Here is a 16,109-nt window from a genome sequence, read left to right as displayed (position 1 = left end):
ACGTTCCTTACAGGTGTATACGGTATCCTGGCGCGTAACTTGGTGGCAAAGAGCGGGGATAATAGCGACTCCATCATGCTGCTGGACGACCGAGGGTGTCCAGTCGACCCCGTCATCTTCCCCTCCCTCCAGCCTGTGCCGGGGTCCAGGAGCCTCCAAGGCAAGTTCGAGGCCTTCAAGTTCTCCGAAGACCAGGTGGTGCGCTTCCAGGTCAACGTCCAGTTCTGCCTGGAGGAGTGTCGCCCGGTGAGTTACAGATGGTTCTTGGGTTCTGTTTGGATGAGTGACGCTTGTTGGGTTCCAGGAGACGGTTCTTGGGGGTCTAGGATAAGATTTACCTGGATGAGTTAAGTTTGGAAGTCCTGGCTGATTCTACTTGAGTTTTAGTTTACATACCTTGTAAAATAAACCAAATCTAACACTCTAATTGTTTTGTGTGCCAAATCACACAAAAAAGAAAACATTTCCTTATTTCAATGATCCTCTCATTTCCTCATCTTACTTCAATCACAATTACCGCAACTCCTTTCTCCTTCCATTTCAATTCATGTTCGTTCCCATCAGGCTCAGTGTGGTGCAATCGTCTCCTACGGGCGTAAACGTCGAGGGCTGACAGCAGAAGGTGGCCTGCTGACACTAGACGGGGAGCTGACCTTGGTGGGGGGTGAAGTGACCCTTGGAGGTGACGACGTGGAGGAGATTGACCCCGACACCATCTACCATGAGATGCCGCTGCAAAAGGAGATCATCGTCAACAGTAACACGGTGCAGCCTCTCAAGACTGGTTTATTACCTGAGGAGACAGGTGAGTTACTTCTTGTCACCCTTAAGTTTCAAGCTTTGATTTTATATTTCACTCTGTCTTAAAGCTGAGATTTTGATATAATACTTTGAATGTTTACTGTAATGTGAACCATCATCAGATTATGATACATATCTTTATTTTAAAGTTTTGCTAGATTGTCACATGCCGATTTTAACTTCGCAATTCTATATTCTTCTTCTTCTTCTTCTTCTATCATGATGAAAAGTCCTCAAATAATTCATCGATATGTTGTTGTTTGTTGTTCTTTGTATTATTCTGTACTGTGTTTATATTCTTACTCTGCTTGTCTCGTCAGATGCACGTCGGCTCGCCCAGCTGGTGTGCACGTCACGGGAGGTGGTCATCGCCATCATCGTCTCCGCCGTCATTCTTCAGGTTACTCATCGTCATTATTTCTTCTTACATTTATATCACATATTATTTTGTTTTATACATTAATTTTAGGTGGGGAGGGGGGGCCAAACAGACTCGGCCTGGCTGCTCAAACTGGGAGCGCCTTCAGGGCACGTCTCGTCTCGCTGGTGGTTGACAAGTGTGTTTGTGTGAGTGTGTGTGTGAACAGCAAAAAATTATTCCCAAAATAACTCACCTCAGGTACTGTCACCCCTTACAGGTGTGTATAATGAATTTCTTCCATACATGTGTGTATGATGTGTCCCTCTCCTACAGGTGTGTATAATGTGTCCCTCCCCTACAGGTGTGTATAAAGCGTCCCTCCCCCTACAGGTGTGTATAATGTGTCCCTCCCCTACAGGTGTGTATAATGTGTCCCTTCCCCTACAGGTGTGTATAATGTGTCCCTCCCCTACAGGTGTGTATAATGTGTCCCTCCCCTACAGGTGTGTATAGTGTTAGTGGCCATCATGTGCGTGTTCGCGAGGCGGAGGAAACACACGCCCGAGGAGCCTCACGTCTCCACCCTCAGTAGGGGAGTCCGCTCACCTTACACCGTCACCTCCGACGACTCAGTTAACACACTCAAGAGTCTCAGAACGTCCCTCAGAGACTAGTGATGGAGCCTTGTGTTTAGACTCTGCCAGACTTTCTACTGAGCCCTGCCAGATCTACAACACTCTGCCAGTCATAGCCTCACTCTCCAGGACTCCGGACTTTGTAATATATTGTATAATCTTCTTTTAATGACTACTGTAATGACTCTGAGGGTAAACCAAAACACAAAATTTGAATATATATTTTGAGGTAACAAATGGGAGGAAGTTTTTTGGCTAACGGTGAAGGTATTACGTTAAATAACCTCTGTAAAACATTGTATATTTTTTTCTATCCGTCTTCTTAACATTTTGAGTTGAGATAATTTTTTTTCTTTATAAACTTTACGCTCAATTGAGACTACTTTGGAGTAATGTTTCCCGGGTTTTAACTTAAAGGACAACTTCTATATTTACGAGGAGAAGATAATCAGTGTCACTCATGGGAGAGAGATATTGAGACCGAACACGACACAAGGGAAGTCTCATCCTGCCATAACCTTACCTTAAGTGTCGCCGCGTCTCGTGTGTTCCTCCTTCAGTCGTACGGTAGACACTGACTTGTGTGAAGGTTTGACTTATGGTGGTCGACGTAGATCAAGATACAGACGTTAATTCACCTCATCCTTCTCTTCAGGGCAAATTAATTATTAACAGATAAGCACACACGTAAGCATACATAAAAAAAACGCATCTAAACACTTAACACTGTCTCGGAAATCCAATATACTTTTGTCTTTGCCATTTTGATTACATTATACCCTGGTTCACACTGCCGAGACCACCGCACAACATACATGACAAGATGTTGAAAATAGTTCCGACTTACATTACAGACCTAAGAATAACAGATATACAGTGAAATCTCCATATAACGGACTTTCCTCTGCATACAATCCGCGAGATGGGGGTTTCACATCTAACGGACCCTCGATATAATGGAACTTCATCTCTATATAGTTCGTTATATAGTGGTTTCATTGTATTATATATAGCAGAAGGCAAATTACTAAGAGGATTCTAAGAGGATTATGTAAAGTAGGGATAACGAGGCATTACTGTAATTACTAAGGATCGGTACCTCAAACTATGGGGCCGGGTTCAAGAGGTTCACAGGGTCAAGGTTCACTTCATAAACCAACACAAGACAAGGGGTTCACAAAGAATTATCAAGAGATTCGGTAAGACAGGGTCAGGGGTTCTATAAGTCTTCCCTAACTCAGTGTCTTATAACTGGCCAACAGCTCAGTGATTCACCCTCTCGATCATAGACTCTCTAATCAGATGGATCAAGATTAAGATAAGATACAGTTCAATAAGACAAAAGGATAAAAACTCTTAAGATAACACTAGACGACAGATGTTAAAATATAATGTTATTTGAGTAGATTTAACCTGCTAGAAAGAAGCTCCGCGATATAACTCTCTCATTCACCTGAGTATTTATAAACCAAAGATTATATTATTTAATGTCTCCTTATGCCAAGAAGTTAATTTTGGACATAGCTTAAGGTTGACAGGAGAGAAATAGACGGGAGAGAAATTGACAGGAGAAATCTCAATAAGCGTAAGGTAATAAGTCTACGTTTTGATTTATAATGACAAACAAATTACCTTTCCCAGACAGCCACCTGGTCAAGAGTGTGCACAGTTAACTTGTCTTGACGCTACAGGGAGGGAGTCATCCAAACCACAGCTGGGTCGTGTGGCTGTACATATATGACTCTTAATACACATGAAACAAGTAAAAGAAAATAGTAATTCTTACGCTTAATAGATATATTTCTTAGAGAGAAATAGAGGAATTATGTTGAAAAATAAAGAGCATGCATGTAAAAATAAACATATTTGAGGAAGTGTATCTCTGGAAAATAATATACTTTAGTGCTTCACTCACGAATGTCCACGAGTTTAAAAGTTTACCAAGAAAATCGATTAAAACATAACTGTGTTCAAAAATGTTTCAGTTTTTATGGAGTCATAAAAAGACTTTATAATTAACACGATACCTTTGGGTCCCTGTCAGAGCTGCCTCACCTCACCTGGAGGGGCAGTGAGAAACACCTGCCTTCTCTCGTGTTATTGACATGCTGTTCAGTTATCAAAGACAATTTTAAAAAAGGAAAATCTTAGAACGAACAGTGGTCATGGTGTTGTCACTTACCGCTGCCATGAGTATTTTGTCTTTACTCATTTCTCTCTATTTTCTTATATCAATCCTCATCCTCATTCTTATTTTGACAGGAATGAAGTGAAGGATTAATTTTATATATTGTATAAATATTGTACAGCACGTTATATAAATAAAATTCACTCGGATAATTGTGTTGTTTATTCCTAGCCACAAGGAGGGTGAAGGGGTGTCGGTCAGCAACCTAACCCCACCAGGTAGCGTTAGGGTGTTTAATCATCAGGTGAAATAAGCTGGAGCTAATCTTCAGGTAGTCTACACTGTCTGTTGTATTTTACCTTTATAATGAGTATATGTTTATGCATAGATCATATTGAATATAAATAATGTTTATATAAATATCATATAAAAATATAAAAAAATAATACAAATTTGAAGGATAATCATCAAACAATATTAATGACATGTTTTAATGTGTACACGAGTTAAAAGACAAAATACCAACACTTTGTATGGAATGATAAGCGAAACACACACACAAAACATATACACTACACACCTTCCGTCACAAACATCGATCCTGGAACAAAGTAAAATACATAACTTGAACACATATGGAGAATACTTTAAGTTATATCAACACAAACAATAGCAAAATGTGATGAAATGTTTTAAGAGAGTTTCAATTACGTGTTTAGTTTTAGTGATGGATAAACATTACAAGACAACATTAATAACATCGATTGCCTCTTGGTACTTGAGGCCTTCACACTAGGCGTTAGACCTATGGTGTGTGTGTACCTCTCTCTGGTAGCGTTCATCTATGTATGTATTATATATATGACTTATATACAAGGGTCGTATATCTGACCTACATAGAAATATATATATGGAATTTCGATTTAAATTAAGAAACGAGAAATATATCTTATCAAGAGATCGTTGAACTAAAGATGAAATATACGATGTCTATAAGTCTGAACATTCTATAAACACTGTAACGTGATATTTTTAGATCATGTCTATTAGTAAACATCTGAATATTACATTAACACCATAACAATAATGTTTTTTCATTGGATTTTGGAGACGATGTTTTCAGTTAGCATTTCTCTAAACAGTTTAAAAGACTTGTTTATAACATATATCCTGGTCCTGACTCACAAAGGCTCGTACGATAAGCATTCTTGTAAGTGAAGATATAAGAATTGCACACAAGGAGTTGACTTAAGCTAAAATACAAAATAATACCCCAAAATACTTTAAATAAACACTGAAACTCTACCTTAACTGGAAACATTCACTTAACACCAACTCAGAGATAAAATTAATTAACGTAATCTCTTCAAAAGACCATTAACCTCAAATTTATCTACTAACTGTTATTAAGTGAGCTTATGAACGTATCTAATTAAGGTTGAGCTTCAATGTAATATTTATGCTATCTTTAAATGTTATGAACTGTATATATGCAGTGAGCGATCGTTAACCTTCAATCATGAGCAATTTGTGAATCTGGATCCGAATCGATAAGCAAACGTAGTATTCCAATCCTTTGTTTTTATTTAAATCGTTTAAGAATGTGGTGTATAGAATGATCCATCTAGCACACGTCAACAAAGAACTCAGAATGAGGAGCCATATCCAACAGGTGTAAATATGGGAGTACATTATGATGCAATTACTTTTGTAACCACTATCGCAGCCTCCATGTCACAGTGGCACAATAGAGTTCCGAGGAATGTTGAGAAATAGTTTAAAACCACCCTAAAGGAAGACTAATGCCTACACGACATTAAATTGATACTGGGAAAAGTGCTGCTCTTGAAACCATTATAAACTATAATTCAGTAGAGTGTTCATTTTATCTAAAGTTGTGTCGATAGCAACATGTAAGCTTTACAAAATACTAAAGGTGTTACGGTAAATAGTAAAATTACCTCTCTCTACGAATCGGTCACCACAAAATCTCCCTTTTTCCATTGTATTTCATTAAGTACAGATTTAACGTTTAAACAGTGAAGAAATGAAATAACACATTCATTGTACACCAAAAAGACTAAAATTCGTGATTGAATAATATATGTAACTACATGTACTGTAGCTGTACATTATATAGCCATTAGAACGTACCTGTGAAAGAAAACGAAGACGGTGTGGAAGAAAACATTTGCTCTGAGAGGGTAACTTCTCTATACTGTACTGTACATGCCAAACTTCACCACTCTGTCTAATTCTGATGATGTTTCAGAATATCTTTATGAAAAATCAATTTGAAACGATTAATTGTCTAGGTGAGCTGTAAGAAAAAAATATGTTCTTTACAATAGATGATTTGAAGACTGACTTTCTAATAATATAAAAGGAACTTATATAAAATAGGGAAAAAGGTTGTCGTCACTTTGCATAAAATAAATTCCTCTCCGGATTTTAATGAGACTGCCATAAAAAGGAAGAAATGGCATTCAGTTGTATATTGTTACAAAATGAAAAGAGGAAACAGGGGAAATATAAACTTAACAAATAATGCAGGTGGGACAGCACATCCTGCTTGACACTGTATGATATAGGAACAAAAGTCCACAACACACCCGAGTTCACATGGCCTCCTACGTTTACTACTACCAGTGTACAGTGCTTGTGTTACCATCATTTACCACAGTCAACGCACACAACACTGTTTTCATGCATTTTCTACAATATCGAGAAGACTAAACTAGTATTCTAACTGGTAATACAATAATGTACTCACAGCATCTTCCGTAATATCGAATAGCAGTCATTACAGATATACTTCACACATTACACTGAACACAGTCGATAGGTATTTTATCCACAATTCTACTGTATTATAACACATGGATAGTATTATATAACGTCAATTATTTAGGAACCTATAAAAAAGCTTAATATCAATAAAAATCACAATAGATAGTACTTACTATTCTCCGCCGCTCCTCGTGTACCGTGTGTGGTCGGGTCAACACAACAGAAAAATCAGACAAGTTACAAAATGTCGCTTCACTATAATAAAAAAAAATCCAAATCTTTATATCAGCTCAGATTAACACTTGGCTTTCCACCATTGTCTGTTTCTCTCGGGCTATTTACCCATTTATTTATCTGTTCATCTATTGTTTGCATTACTTAGCGTCCATGTGAGAGAGCCAGGCTACAGGACTGGCCTCTCCCCACCAGTGCTCGACAGGATGACACCAATCTCGAATGTGTCAAGTAAATATCACTTTGTTTATTGTAGCATGAAGAGAGTGAGGGTCGTTTTCAAGACTGTCACTCCTCCATGTTCTTATTTCTGATATCACAGATGCATTATATTCTTGATACAGACTGTTTAAGGGAGAGAGTTCAGCGTATGATAACATTTCTCCCCGGTAGAACTTATTATGTACTGTAGTATTAAGTTGTCATTTCTGGGCCTGAATGGGGAATGTGTGTGTGTGTGTGTGTGTGTGTGTGTGTGTGTGTGTGTGTGTGTGTGTGTGTGTGTGTGTGTGTGTGTGTGTGTGTGTGTGTGTGTGTGTGTGTGTGTGTGTGTGTGTGTGTAAAGAAGACGTTTATAGCATCTTCTTGGGTCCAATTAATTATAAGAGTTATGCTAACCTTATTTTATGGACGCAAAGTCACACTATAAACGTCTCCTTTACTGTATACACACACACACACACACACACACACACACACACACTCCACAAAACAGTGTCGCGCCAACTTTGACCCCCTGACATGACCCCTTACAGAACCCAGACTCCAGGTTTATAAAAGAGGACAGCCTCCCTGAAATTCTTTTCTAAGGAATCACACATCAATGGCAGATCCAGCCACCAGTCTCACCGTGGACGGCGCCTATTTCTGACAGTGATTTCAAGCGTTGTAACCACCTCATAAATACATTAATGTAATTAATTTTAAGAGGAGCTAATCACTGTTCACTAACCAGATTCCAATGAAAATGTGGCAATGGAAACTTCGTAAACATTCCTTAGAAAACCCAGGATTTACGCTGACTTTTTTTTAACTCTTATACCTGACAGTCTCACCAACTTTTATCTGGCCTTAGTCCAGTCCTCGTGCTGGAAAATCCACTTTTGGCCCTTGTTGTAAGAGTCACACTTCTGGAGTGACAAAGTCTCTGGGTTGGCCTTGGAGGGCAGACCGAGGCACATGCCCGACATGAGGTGCTTCAAGAGGAGGTTGTCCTCATTGTAAGTCCACCGCTGACGCTCGAACTCGTTGCACGCCATGATGCGCACCTGAGGCTCCGGGGATGAGTCCGCGTCAGGAGCGTCCAGACACACACTCTCGTCCGTCATGATGTATCCTGCCAGCACCAACACCAACCATTATTATCAATGGAACTCGCAATGTCCGTAAAAGATAAGCTTTTAAAATTGTCAAAATCTAAGCTTTTGAAAGCTGTAGAATCAAAGAAGTTCAAATTTACTTCAAGCAATTGATTAATTTCAAGCAATTAAATACACATCATCCATACTGAGGCATGGGTTCTGAGATACAGACATACAAAATAAAAACTGACCTTTATTGGTGAAGACGAAGGTCTGGAGGGGATAAGTCTCTATAACACACTCCCGGAGCACAGCTGGACCCGTCGGCTGGTTGCTGCCGCTTCCCTGACCGACAGGCTTCTGCAGGCACCGACCCTGCTGCTCGTGGCGGATCTGTCGACACGTGACGGAGGTGAGACGGTGGCCAGATATGTGATACAAACCAATATAGAGCATCTTCTTGATAAAGTAGTTTTACTGATAAGAACATTGTACCACGAAAGGTAAAGGAAAATAACTTCTTTGTCCATCTATAAACTGATAATAGATACAAAAGCCAATGTTGTAGGACAATATTTTAATATAATTTATGGTCTGAGATTCGACAGACAGCTGTGAGTAAATATGTTGTGTGATGTTCGGTTATCAGTGTTCATGAGATCATCTGATATAAAGACCACAATAGTGACCTACATCATACATAACACAAGGATATGTTCGGGTCATGGATGATGGTTTATCTATGGTTGATTTTCACTTTCGGACGGCAGAGATAAAATGAAAAATAGCAAAAACATTGAACACACACAGACCTTGCCGAAGGATCTGTCCTTCATGGGGAAGAAGTGCTCGGGCCAGATGTTGTCCAGGTACCACTGGAAGTTGTGACAGTTAAGACGGTCCCTCAACATCAACCTGTCCCGTACCGTCACGTCATCCCTCACACGCGCTGCTTCTGTCACGGGCAAGATGAGGAAAGCGTGAGGTAATGAGGAGGAAGATCTTAAAAGGGTAAGGGATTTCAGAGGGCACGGTAAGAGGAGAAGGTGCATTGAGGAACTAGAGTGTGTATTGGGAGAAGGGAAAGCGTGATGAGGAGCTGCAAGGGCGTGGGAAGATATATAAAGACGTGGTAGGGAAAGAAGAGACTTAGACAGTAGGGGAGGATATCAGTGTGCAAGCTCTGAGAGAGGTAGTAAGGCGGTGAGGGAGGGAAAGTGTATAGGACGGGGAGGGGTGGAGGGCGTAGTGAGAGGGAGAGGAGAAAGCCGTGTTGAGGGAAGGGGTGAATGCAAGTATTGAGAATATTATCCGCTTACTGTGAAAGGCAAAGAGGGGCGTTGTGATGACCACTTTGTAAAAGTTGGATTATTCTGTGAATGGTTGTCTGAGATAGTGACTGGATGTAAGTGGATTTTAAACTCACTCACTCACTCACTCACTTACACACTCACTCACTCACTCACTCACTTACACACTCACTCACTCACTCACTCACTCACTTACACATAGAGTCACATCTGTCATAAGTTTTAATTTTTGATGGACTTGTGTAATGAGCTAAAGACTTCAGTTGTTGAGGCGTAGTAGTAAAATTGTAACATCACTGCGACTCACTCACTGTATATATGTTTTTTCTTGCATTCTGTATTAGCTAACATACCAGAGTTGATCTTGAAGTAAAACTCAGCCCAGTCATCGAGCCAGACCAGAGCCACACGAGCCAGGTTACGGTAGAGCACCCCACCGACGCCACCCTCACCCGGAAAGGTGTAGGGCGAGCTCTTCCTGAAGACGTGGCCGACGTGGCTGCAGGGGGCAATTTCCACTGACCCGCCACACATCCACACCTGCCGGGGAGGGAAATTTGTAGCAAAGATACATTCCTTTAAGCCGGATCTTAGAATAAAGGCAGTGATACATTTTAATTGTTTATGTGGTAACAAATACTAAAATAAAAATTATGGCAGGTAACAAGGAGCTTAAACAAGTGGGAAATTTTGTGTATTGGGGAAGTAACATTAGCTGTGATGGTCGATGTACGGAAGAAATCAAAACAAGAATAGGTCAAGTAAAAACAGCATTTAATAATCTAAAAGACCTAATGAAACGGGACATTAACGTCAATTTGAGAAAAAGGTTGCTGAATGACAACGACTATTGAATGGGTCAGATGCGAGGACACTTTCAGCAGACACCAGAAGGAGGTTGGAGGCCTTTGAACTGTGGTGTTATAGGCGAATGTTAAGAATAATCTACACTGACAACACTGAGAGGAAAACAAATGAAGAAATACTAAGATTATCAAAAACTTCAAGAGAAATACTTGAAATGTTCAGAAAAAGAAAAATTAGATATTTAGTCATATAATGAGGGGTGAGGGGATAATAACATACATATTAATGGGCATTGTTGACGGTAGGAGGGCCAGGGGAAGGCAGAGACTGAGATGGATGAATGAAATTAAAAACTGGTTCCTTAGAGATACAAAACCTTAGAGAATTGGTAAAAAACAGCCCGAGAACGTTTAGAGTGGAGGACTGTGGCTGCCAACCCTCAGATATAAGGGCGGTCGGTACTCTGATATAGTAACAGTTATACCGGTACATTTATCCAATACACTGAGTCTGTCGTCACCACACAGTTACTTGAACCATTTAATACATAAATACTGTTACATTCTGCATCTAGATTCTTGACTATATCGATCCCAATAATTTATGATTTAGTTTAATTTAACGACTGAAGACGTTTCATTATGGAGAGCAGAAACATCTCTTCTTGTCTTAACCTCTTGAGAACGATGACTTGACTCTTTAAATACGAGTACCACGTCCTCTTCCCATGAGATGACATTGTGCTCGTGGGTTAAATCCTCGTACTCAAGGGGGCTAAAGAAAATGGACATCCTTCTGGAGTCTTACCCTAAAGGACATCTCAAGGTTCTCTCCTCCCCACACGTCCATGTTTCTGTCGTAGGATCCCAACTGGTAGAAGTAGTCCTTGTGGATACTGAAGAGTCCTCCGGCCATGGCTGGAGTCCTGCAGGAACGAGGGAGTTAAGGTATACACAGGAAGAAGACAAAGACTGAAGGTGTCACACAGTTAAAGAAACACTGAACTAACTCAAACATCAACACGAAATTAAAGAGTGATGTAGTTTTCGATAATAAAATATGATGTCTTATTGAGCAAGATACAACATTATAGTTTATGTACATGAGAGGAATAAAGTTTATGTACATGAGAGTAATAAAGTTTATGTACGTGACAGTAATTAAGTTTATGTACGTGACAGTAACACAATTTATGTCCGTGACTAACAGAGTACGGTTGGCTAAGACAATTGGCTCAAAAACATCTTTAATACAAGTGAGGCAAAACTCCTACGCTCCTCAATCACTAAAATATCCTACGTTAAGACGACCATGGCAGAGGCATCCATCACCACCCCACCTGTAAGCCTCGGTGATATCCTTCCTCCTCTCGTCAAGTTCACGCTGTCCTAGAGTGTACCAGCGGAAGTGAAGGTTCCAGTTGAAGGCTCCCCAGTGTAGCTCGAAGGACCTCACGTACTGGAAGGTGTCCTCGTGAATAATGTCGATAATGGGACACACAACCCGGGTCATGTCCTCCGCGATCCTCGACAGTAGCGGCTCCAACCATCCTGGAATCGTATTACAAGATTAAATCCCTTAAGTGTTATGATTTAATCCCTTGAGTATGATTACCAACCGCATGAGTACATTGGGATTAATTAAATTATCATGACCCACTAGAGTACAGTGACCTAAATCCTTGAGTAAGATGATTAAACCCTTTGATTATAATGAGTAAATTCTTTGATTAACGTGAAACATGGAATGAAAAGAGGTGTGTGGTATACCTGTGGTGGCCTCACAGTGGGCATCAAGGAAGGTGAGGACCGTGCCCCTGGCCTCCTGAGCTCCCAACAGCCGGGCACGGATCAACCCCGTCCTTACAGGTGAGCGGATGACCCTCACTGACACGGGAAGCTTGGCCACGTACTCGTCCAGAGGCTCCTGAGGACACCATGACGTCAGTGATAACAATAAGGTGAATGATAGGAACAGGTGGGAGGGGCAGGTGGGAGGAGACAGGTGGGAGGGGCAGGTGGGAGGAGACAGGTGGGAGGAGACAGGTGGGAGGGGCAGGTGGGAGGAGACAGGTGGGAGGGACAGGTAGATGGAAGGGGTCACAACACCTAATGAACGAGATATTACCTACAAAATTAAATATCTCCATTTCATTAGACCATTTCCTCCTCTTATTAACAACCTCAGTCTGGCGGTGATGGAAAACGGAATTAACTCAGGATCAAGATTTTTTTTTTTACCTCTCTCCCCCTTGGCATTTAATCTGGTTTATTTTTCCCATTATTTATAAACATTCTTCTATCATCTTCTTACTCATACGTCAACACCGAACGATAAATGTAAACAAATAAATAAATAAAAACCTTGAAGGGAATGACAAGTGTTTTTATTTGTTGTATAAAAGGTGAGGTGAGGTTAGGTTAGGTTAGGTTAGGTTAGGTTAGGTTAGGTTAGTACAGGTGGACACTAGACATACTATAGTACCTGTAAGCAACCTGATATTATGTGCTGGTCTAAATAACATTCTTCTCACGTCTGATTATTTGAAAGGTATCGTGTGTGTGTGTGTGTGTGTGTGTGTGTGTGTGTGTGTGTGTGTGTGTGTGTAGCAATCTAGTCCTTCCCTATGTCTCAGATGTGTCACATTATTGTCTCTCTCTGTCTCATTACCTGGTCATCCAATCACCAAGCCTACAATACACCTGTGGAGTTGATATTACCTGAACAACTTTTAATAACCGAGTGAAGTAAAAAAAAAAAAAGAATTAAAATCTTGCTCCGAAAACATTAAATTAGGGATAACTAACTCTACTAATGACCCCTCAGGTGGTTGAAGTTGATTGAGGAGTCATTAGTACACCTAATTATCCAAGAATCACCTGGTTTGGGGACACGTTCACCTCTCCAACACAGGTGGAATTTTTGGTGGATTATTCAGTATTCATCTTAAATGTTCTCCTGTACACACACGCACACGCACGCACACACACACACACACACACACACACACACACACACACACACATACACACAAACGGTCCCCAAAGTACTGTAATATCACAGTAACTTTAAACGTAAGCTATATATATGTATGTATGTATGTATGTATGTATGTATGTATGTATGTATGTATGTATATGTATGTATGTATGTATGTATGTATGTATGTATGTATGTATATTGTATAACCTTACCTTGAGGAACGTCCTTTGAGAAGCGTCGTCCACCAATAGAATCTCCTCGAGCAGCCTGGGCGGTGAGCGGTTGATGACAGAGTGGACGGTCCTCAGCAGGGTGGACCAGGCCTCGTTGTGGAACACTATAATGACAGAGGTGGATGGCAGACGATCCACCTTGAAGTCCTTGTCGTGGCACCTGGAGGGAGAGGCTGGTTTAGTGGTGGTGTGGTTTAGTGGAGGTCTGGTTTATTGGGGTCTGGTTTATTGGAGGTCTGGTTTATTAGAGGTCTGGTTTATTAAAGAAGGAGTTTTAAGAAAAATATTGACGTAATTACCCAAGTTATAAACAAACATTTAAACACTGTACACATAATATACAACACCTGTTTAGTTGTATATAAATTTACACCTGGGGGCTTACAGTAAACAAAAGAATGTATTGTTTACTAGTTGTTAGGGGTCACTTAAAAATTAACCTCCCCAGTTTGTTTACTCTGATGATTAAACACCCAACCACTACCTGAGGGGTGATGGTGTTAATGATGATGATAGGTGAGGTAAGGTAAGGTGAGGTTGAATGTTACGGTGTTAAATCATCAGAATAAACAAGCTTGGTGGGAGGGGGGGCTTACTTCTTCTTGCGGACGTCCGGGAGAGTGCGGTTGAGAGGGATGCGGTCAGAGGCGAGGAGGTTAAACTTGTTGATGTGGTAAAGCTGCTGCATGCGGGCCGTCTCCCAGGTGGGTATCTGAACCGGGTTACCGTTCTCTCCTGCTGTAGGCTGTGGCGAGAACCCGTTGGTGTTGAGGAGCTCTGTGTGGGGGCAGGACGGTGGTGTTAGAGCGAGTGGGGTTGAGGGGGGTGAAGGGGGGGAGAGGGGGAGGGAGGAGAACTGGGTGAGGGGATTGAGGGTTGGGTGAGGAAGGACGGATGGAAAAAGGGAGGAGGGGAGGAGAGAGAGGAAGGGAGGGAGAGAGAGAGGAAGGGAAGGAGGGAAGTATAGATACAGAGATACAGGCAGAGAGGTAGCGGGGGTAGTGAAGGTTTATCTATAGAGAGAAGTGTTTGTTAGAGGGAGAGAAGTGTTTGTTAAAGGGAGAGAAGTGTTTGTTAAAGGGAGAGAAGTGTTTGTTAAAGGGAGAGAAGTGTTTGTTAGAGGGAGGGAAGTGTTTGTTAGAGGGAGAGAAGTGAGAGAGGGAGGTGAGTTCCCCTTGTGAGAGATGTAGTGTAACAAAACGGGAAGTGGGCTGCCTTGAAGGGAGGAGAGAGGAGAGAGAGAGAGAGTAAAGGAAGTGGTAGAGGAGGAGACGAAAGAAAGAGATGGGTAAGAAAAAGGAGGAGAGAATGAAGGAGGGAAAGGGTAGGGAAGGAGAGTAAGGGAGGGAGGGAGAGAAGGAGGAAAGGAAAGGGAGGGTGGGGAAGAGGTAGGAGGAAGGATAGGAGGAAAAAGGAGGAGGAGGGGAGGGGAGGGGGAGGGGAGAGGAGGAAAAGGAGGGGAAGGTGGGTGGGAAGGGCGGAGGAGAGGGGAGGGGGAGGAGAATAGTAACCCCACAGACAATCACACGCGCACACACACACACACACACACACACACACACACACACACACACACACACACACACACACACACACAGCCAAACATGAAGAGAGAGAGAGAGAGACTGACCTTGTGTTAGGCTTGTAATGTCTTGCCAGGTATAAGTTGTCACCCATGTAGTGACCAACCACTACGTGTAGTGCCTCTTGTCTATGTACCTCCTGGTTGTGGGGGTGGCGAGACCTGTAACAAACCAACCTCGTCATTATGGCTCTGGGGGGGATAAGATCTAGTGTCTCTGGGGTGTAAGGGGTGAAAATACAAAAGATATGAATAAACTACAAAACCTCCAATTCGTGGGAAATAACATATATCCATTACTCCGCCAAACTCAAGTTATAAAACAAAATTTGTATCAAAAAATTGTAAGTGTTTAAAAGGCAGTAATTATTTAAACAACACGTGATATAAAACCTCAAAGTCTGTAAATAAATAATTATGTAAATTGTAAAAAATAGAGATAGAGAGAAAGAGAGAGCGAGGGAGAGAGAGAGAGAGGGAGAGAGACAGCCAGACAGACAGACAGACGGACAGATAAACAGCGAGAAAGACAAACAGACAGAGAGATAGACAGACAAATAGACAGACAGACAGCGAGAAAGAAAGACAGACAGACAGACGGATAGACAGAGATAGACAAACAGCGAGAAAGACAGACAGGCAGAGAGACAGACAGACAGATAGACAGACAGACAGGCAGACAGACAGATAGAGAGAGACAGACAGACAGATAGAGAGACAGACAGACAGAGAGAGAGATAGACAGACAGACTCCTCTTCCTGCCACGCCTCATGACTAATTTTCACGAAGGATAATATTAAATTCCTCTGGACCATCATTAACTATCACCTAAAATTAATCACATAATTAAATCAAACTCACAATCCCTTAATTTAGATTATATAAAAAGATTTAGTTTAGTCCAGGTTGTATATTATGGTCTAGTTCATTCTGGGAAAAATATC

The 16,109-nt window shown here is 41.2% G+C and overlaps 2 protein-coding genes across 3 annotated transcripts in view; one reads left to right on the top strand and one right to left on the bottom strand.

The window, feature by feature from the left end:
* Nucleotides 1–4,137, top strand: part of LOC121853714 — a 66,936-nt gene extending 62,799 nt beyond the window's left edge. For both annotated transcript variants that reach the window (XM_042348054.1, XM_042348053.1), the window contains 4 exons: nucleotides 14–246; nucleotides 565–805; nucleotides 1,122–1,201; nucleotides 1,666–4,137. In XM_042348054.1, coding sequence (XP_042203988.1) covers nucleotides 14–246; nucleotides 565–805; nucleotides 1,122–1,201; nucleotides 1,666–1,836 — 725 coding nt within the window. In that variant the 3' untranslated portion in view covers nucleotides 1,837–4,137. The remainder of the gene's footprint in view (nucleotides 1–13; nucleotides 247–564; nucleotides 806–1,121; nucleotides 1,202–1,665) is intronic.
* A 263-nt stretch (nucleotides 4,138–4,400) lies between these two features.
* LOC121853713 (polypeptide N-acetylgalactosaminyltransferase 13-like) overlaps nucleotides 4,401–16,109 on the bottom strand; it is a 53,847-nt gene continuing 42,138 nt past the window's right edge. Inside the window, exons 4-13 of the mRNA XM_042348052.1 lie at nucleotides 15,209–15,326; nucleotides 14,179–14,357; nucleotides 13,562–13,742; nucleotides 12,137–12,293; nucleotides 11,707–11,917; nucleotides 11,175–11,292; nucleotides 9,914–10,100; nucleotides 9,063–9,205; nucleotides 8,502–8,643; nucleotides 4,401–8,285 (exon numbers count right to left, since the gene is read on the bottom strand). Of these exons, the coding sequence (XP_042203986.1) occupies nucleotides 8,011–8,285; nucleotides 8,502–8,643; nucleotides 9,063–9,205; nucleotides 9,914–10,100; nucleotides 11,175–11,292; nucleotides 11,707–11,917; nucleotides 12,137–12,293; nucleotides 13,562–13,742; nucleotides 14,179–14,357; nucleotides 15,209–15,326 (1,711 nt within the window). The 3' untranslated portion in view covers nucleotides 4,401–8,010. The remainder of the gene's footprint in view (nucleotides 8,286–8,501; nucleotides 8,644–9,062; nucleotides 9,206–9,913; nucleotides 10,101–11,174; nucleotides 11,293–11,706; nucleotides 11,918–12,136; nucleotides 12,294–13,561; nucleotides 13,743–14,178; nucleotides 14,358–15,208; nucleotides 15,327–16,109) is intronic.

The sequence above is a fragment of the Homarus americanus genome, unplaced genomic scaffold, assembly GCF_018991925.1.
Source record: "Homarus americanus isolate GMGI-L3 unplaced genomic scaffold, GMGI_Hamer_2.0 scaffold13041, whole genome shotgun sequence".
Classification (NCBI taxonomy): Eukaryota; Metazoa; Arthropoda; class Malacostraca; order Decapoda; family Nephropidae; genus Homarus; species Homarus americanus.
Note: the sequence above shows the minus strand (reverse complement) of the source record. Positions and strands in the feature narration are given on the sequence as shown.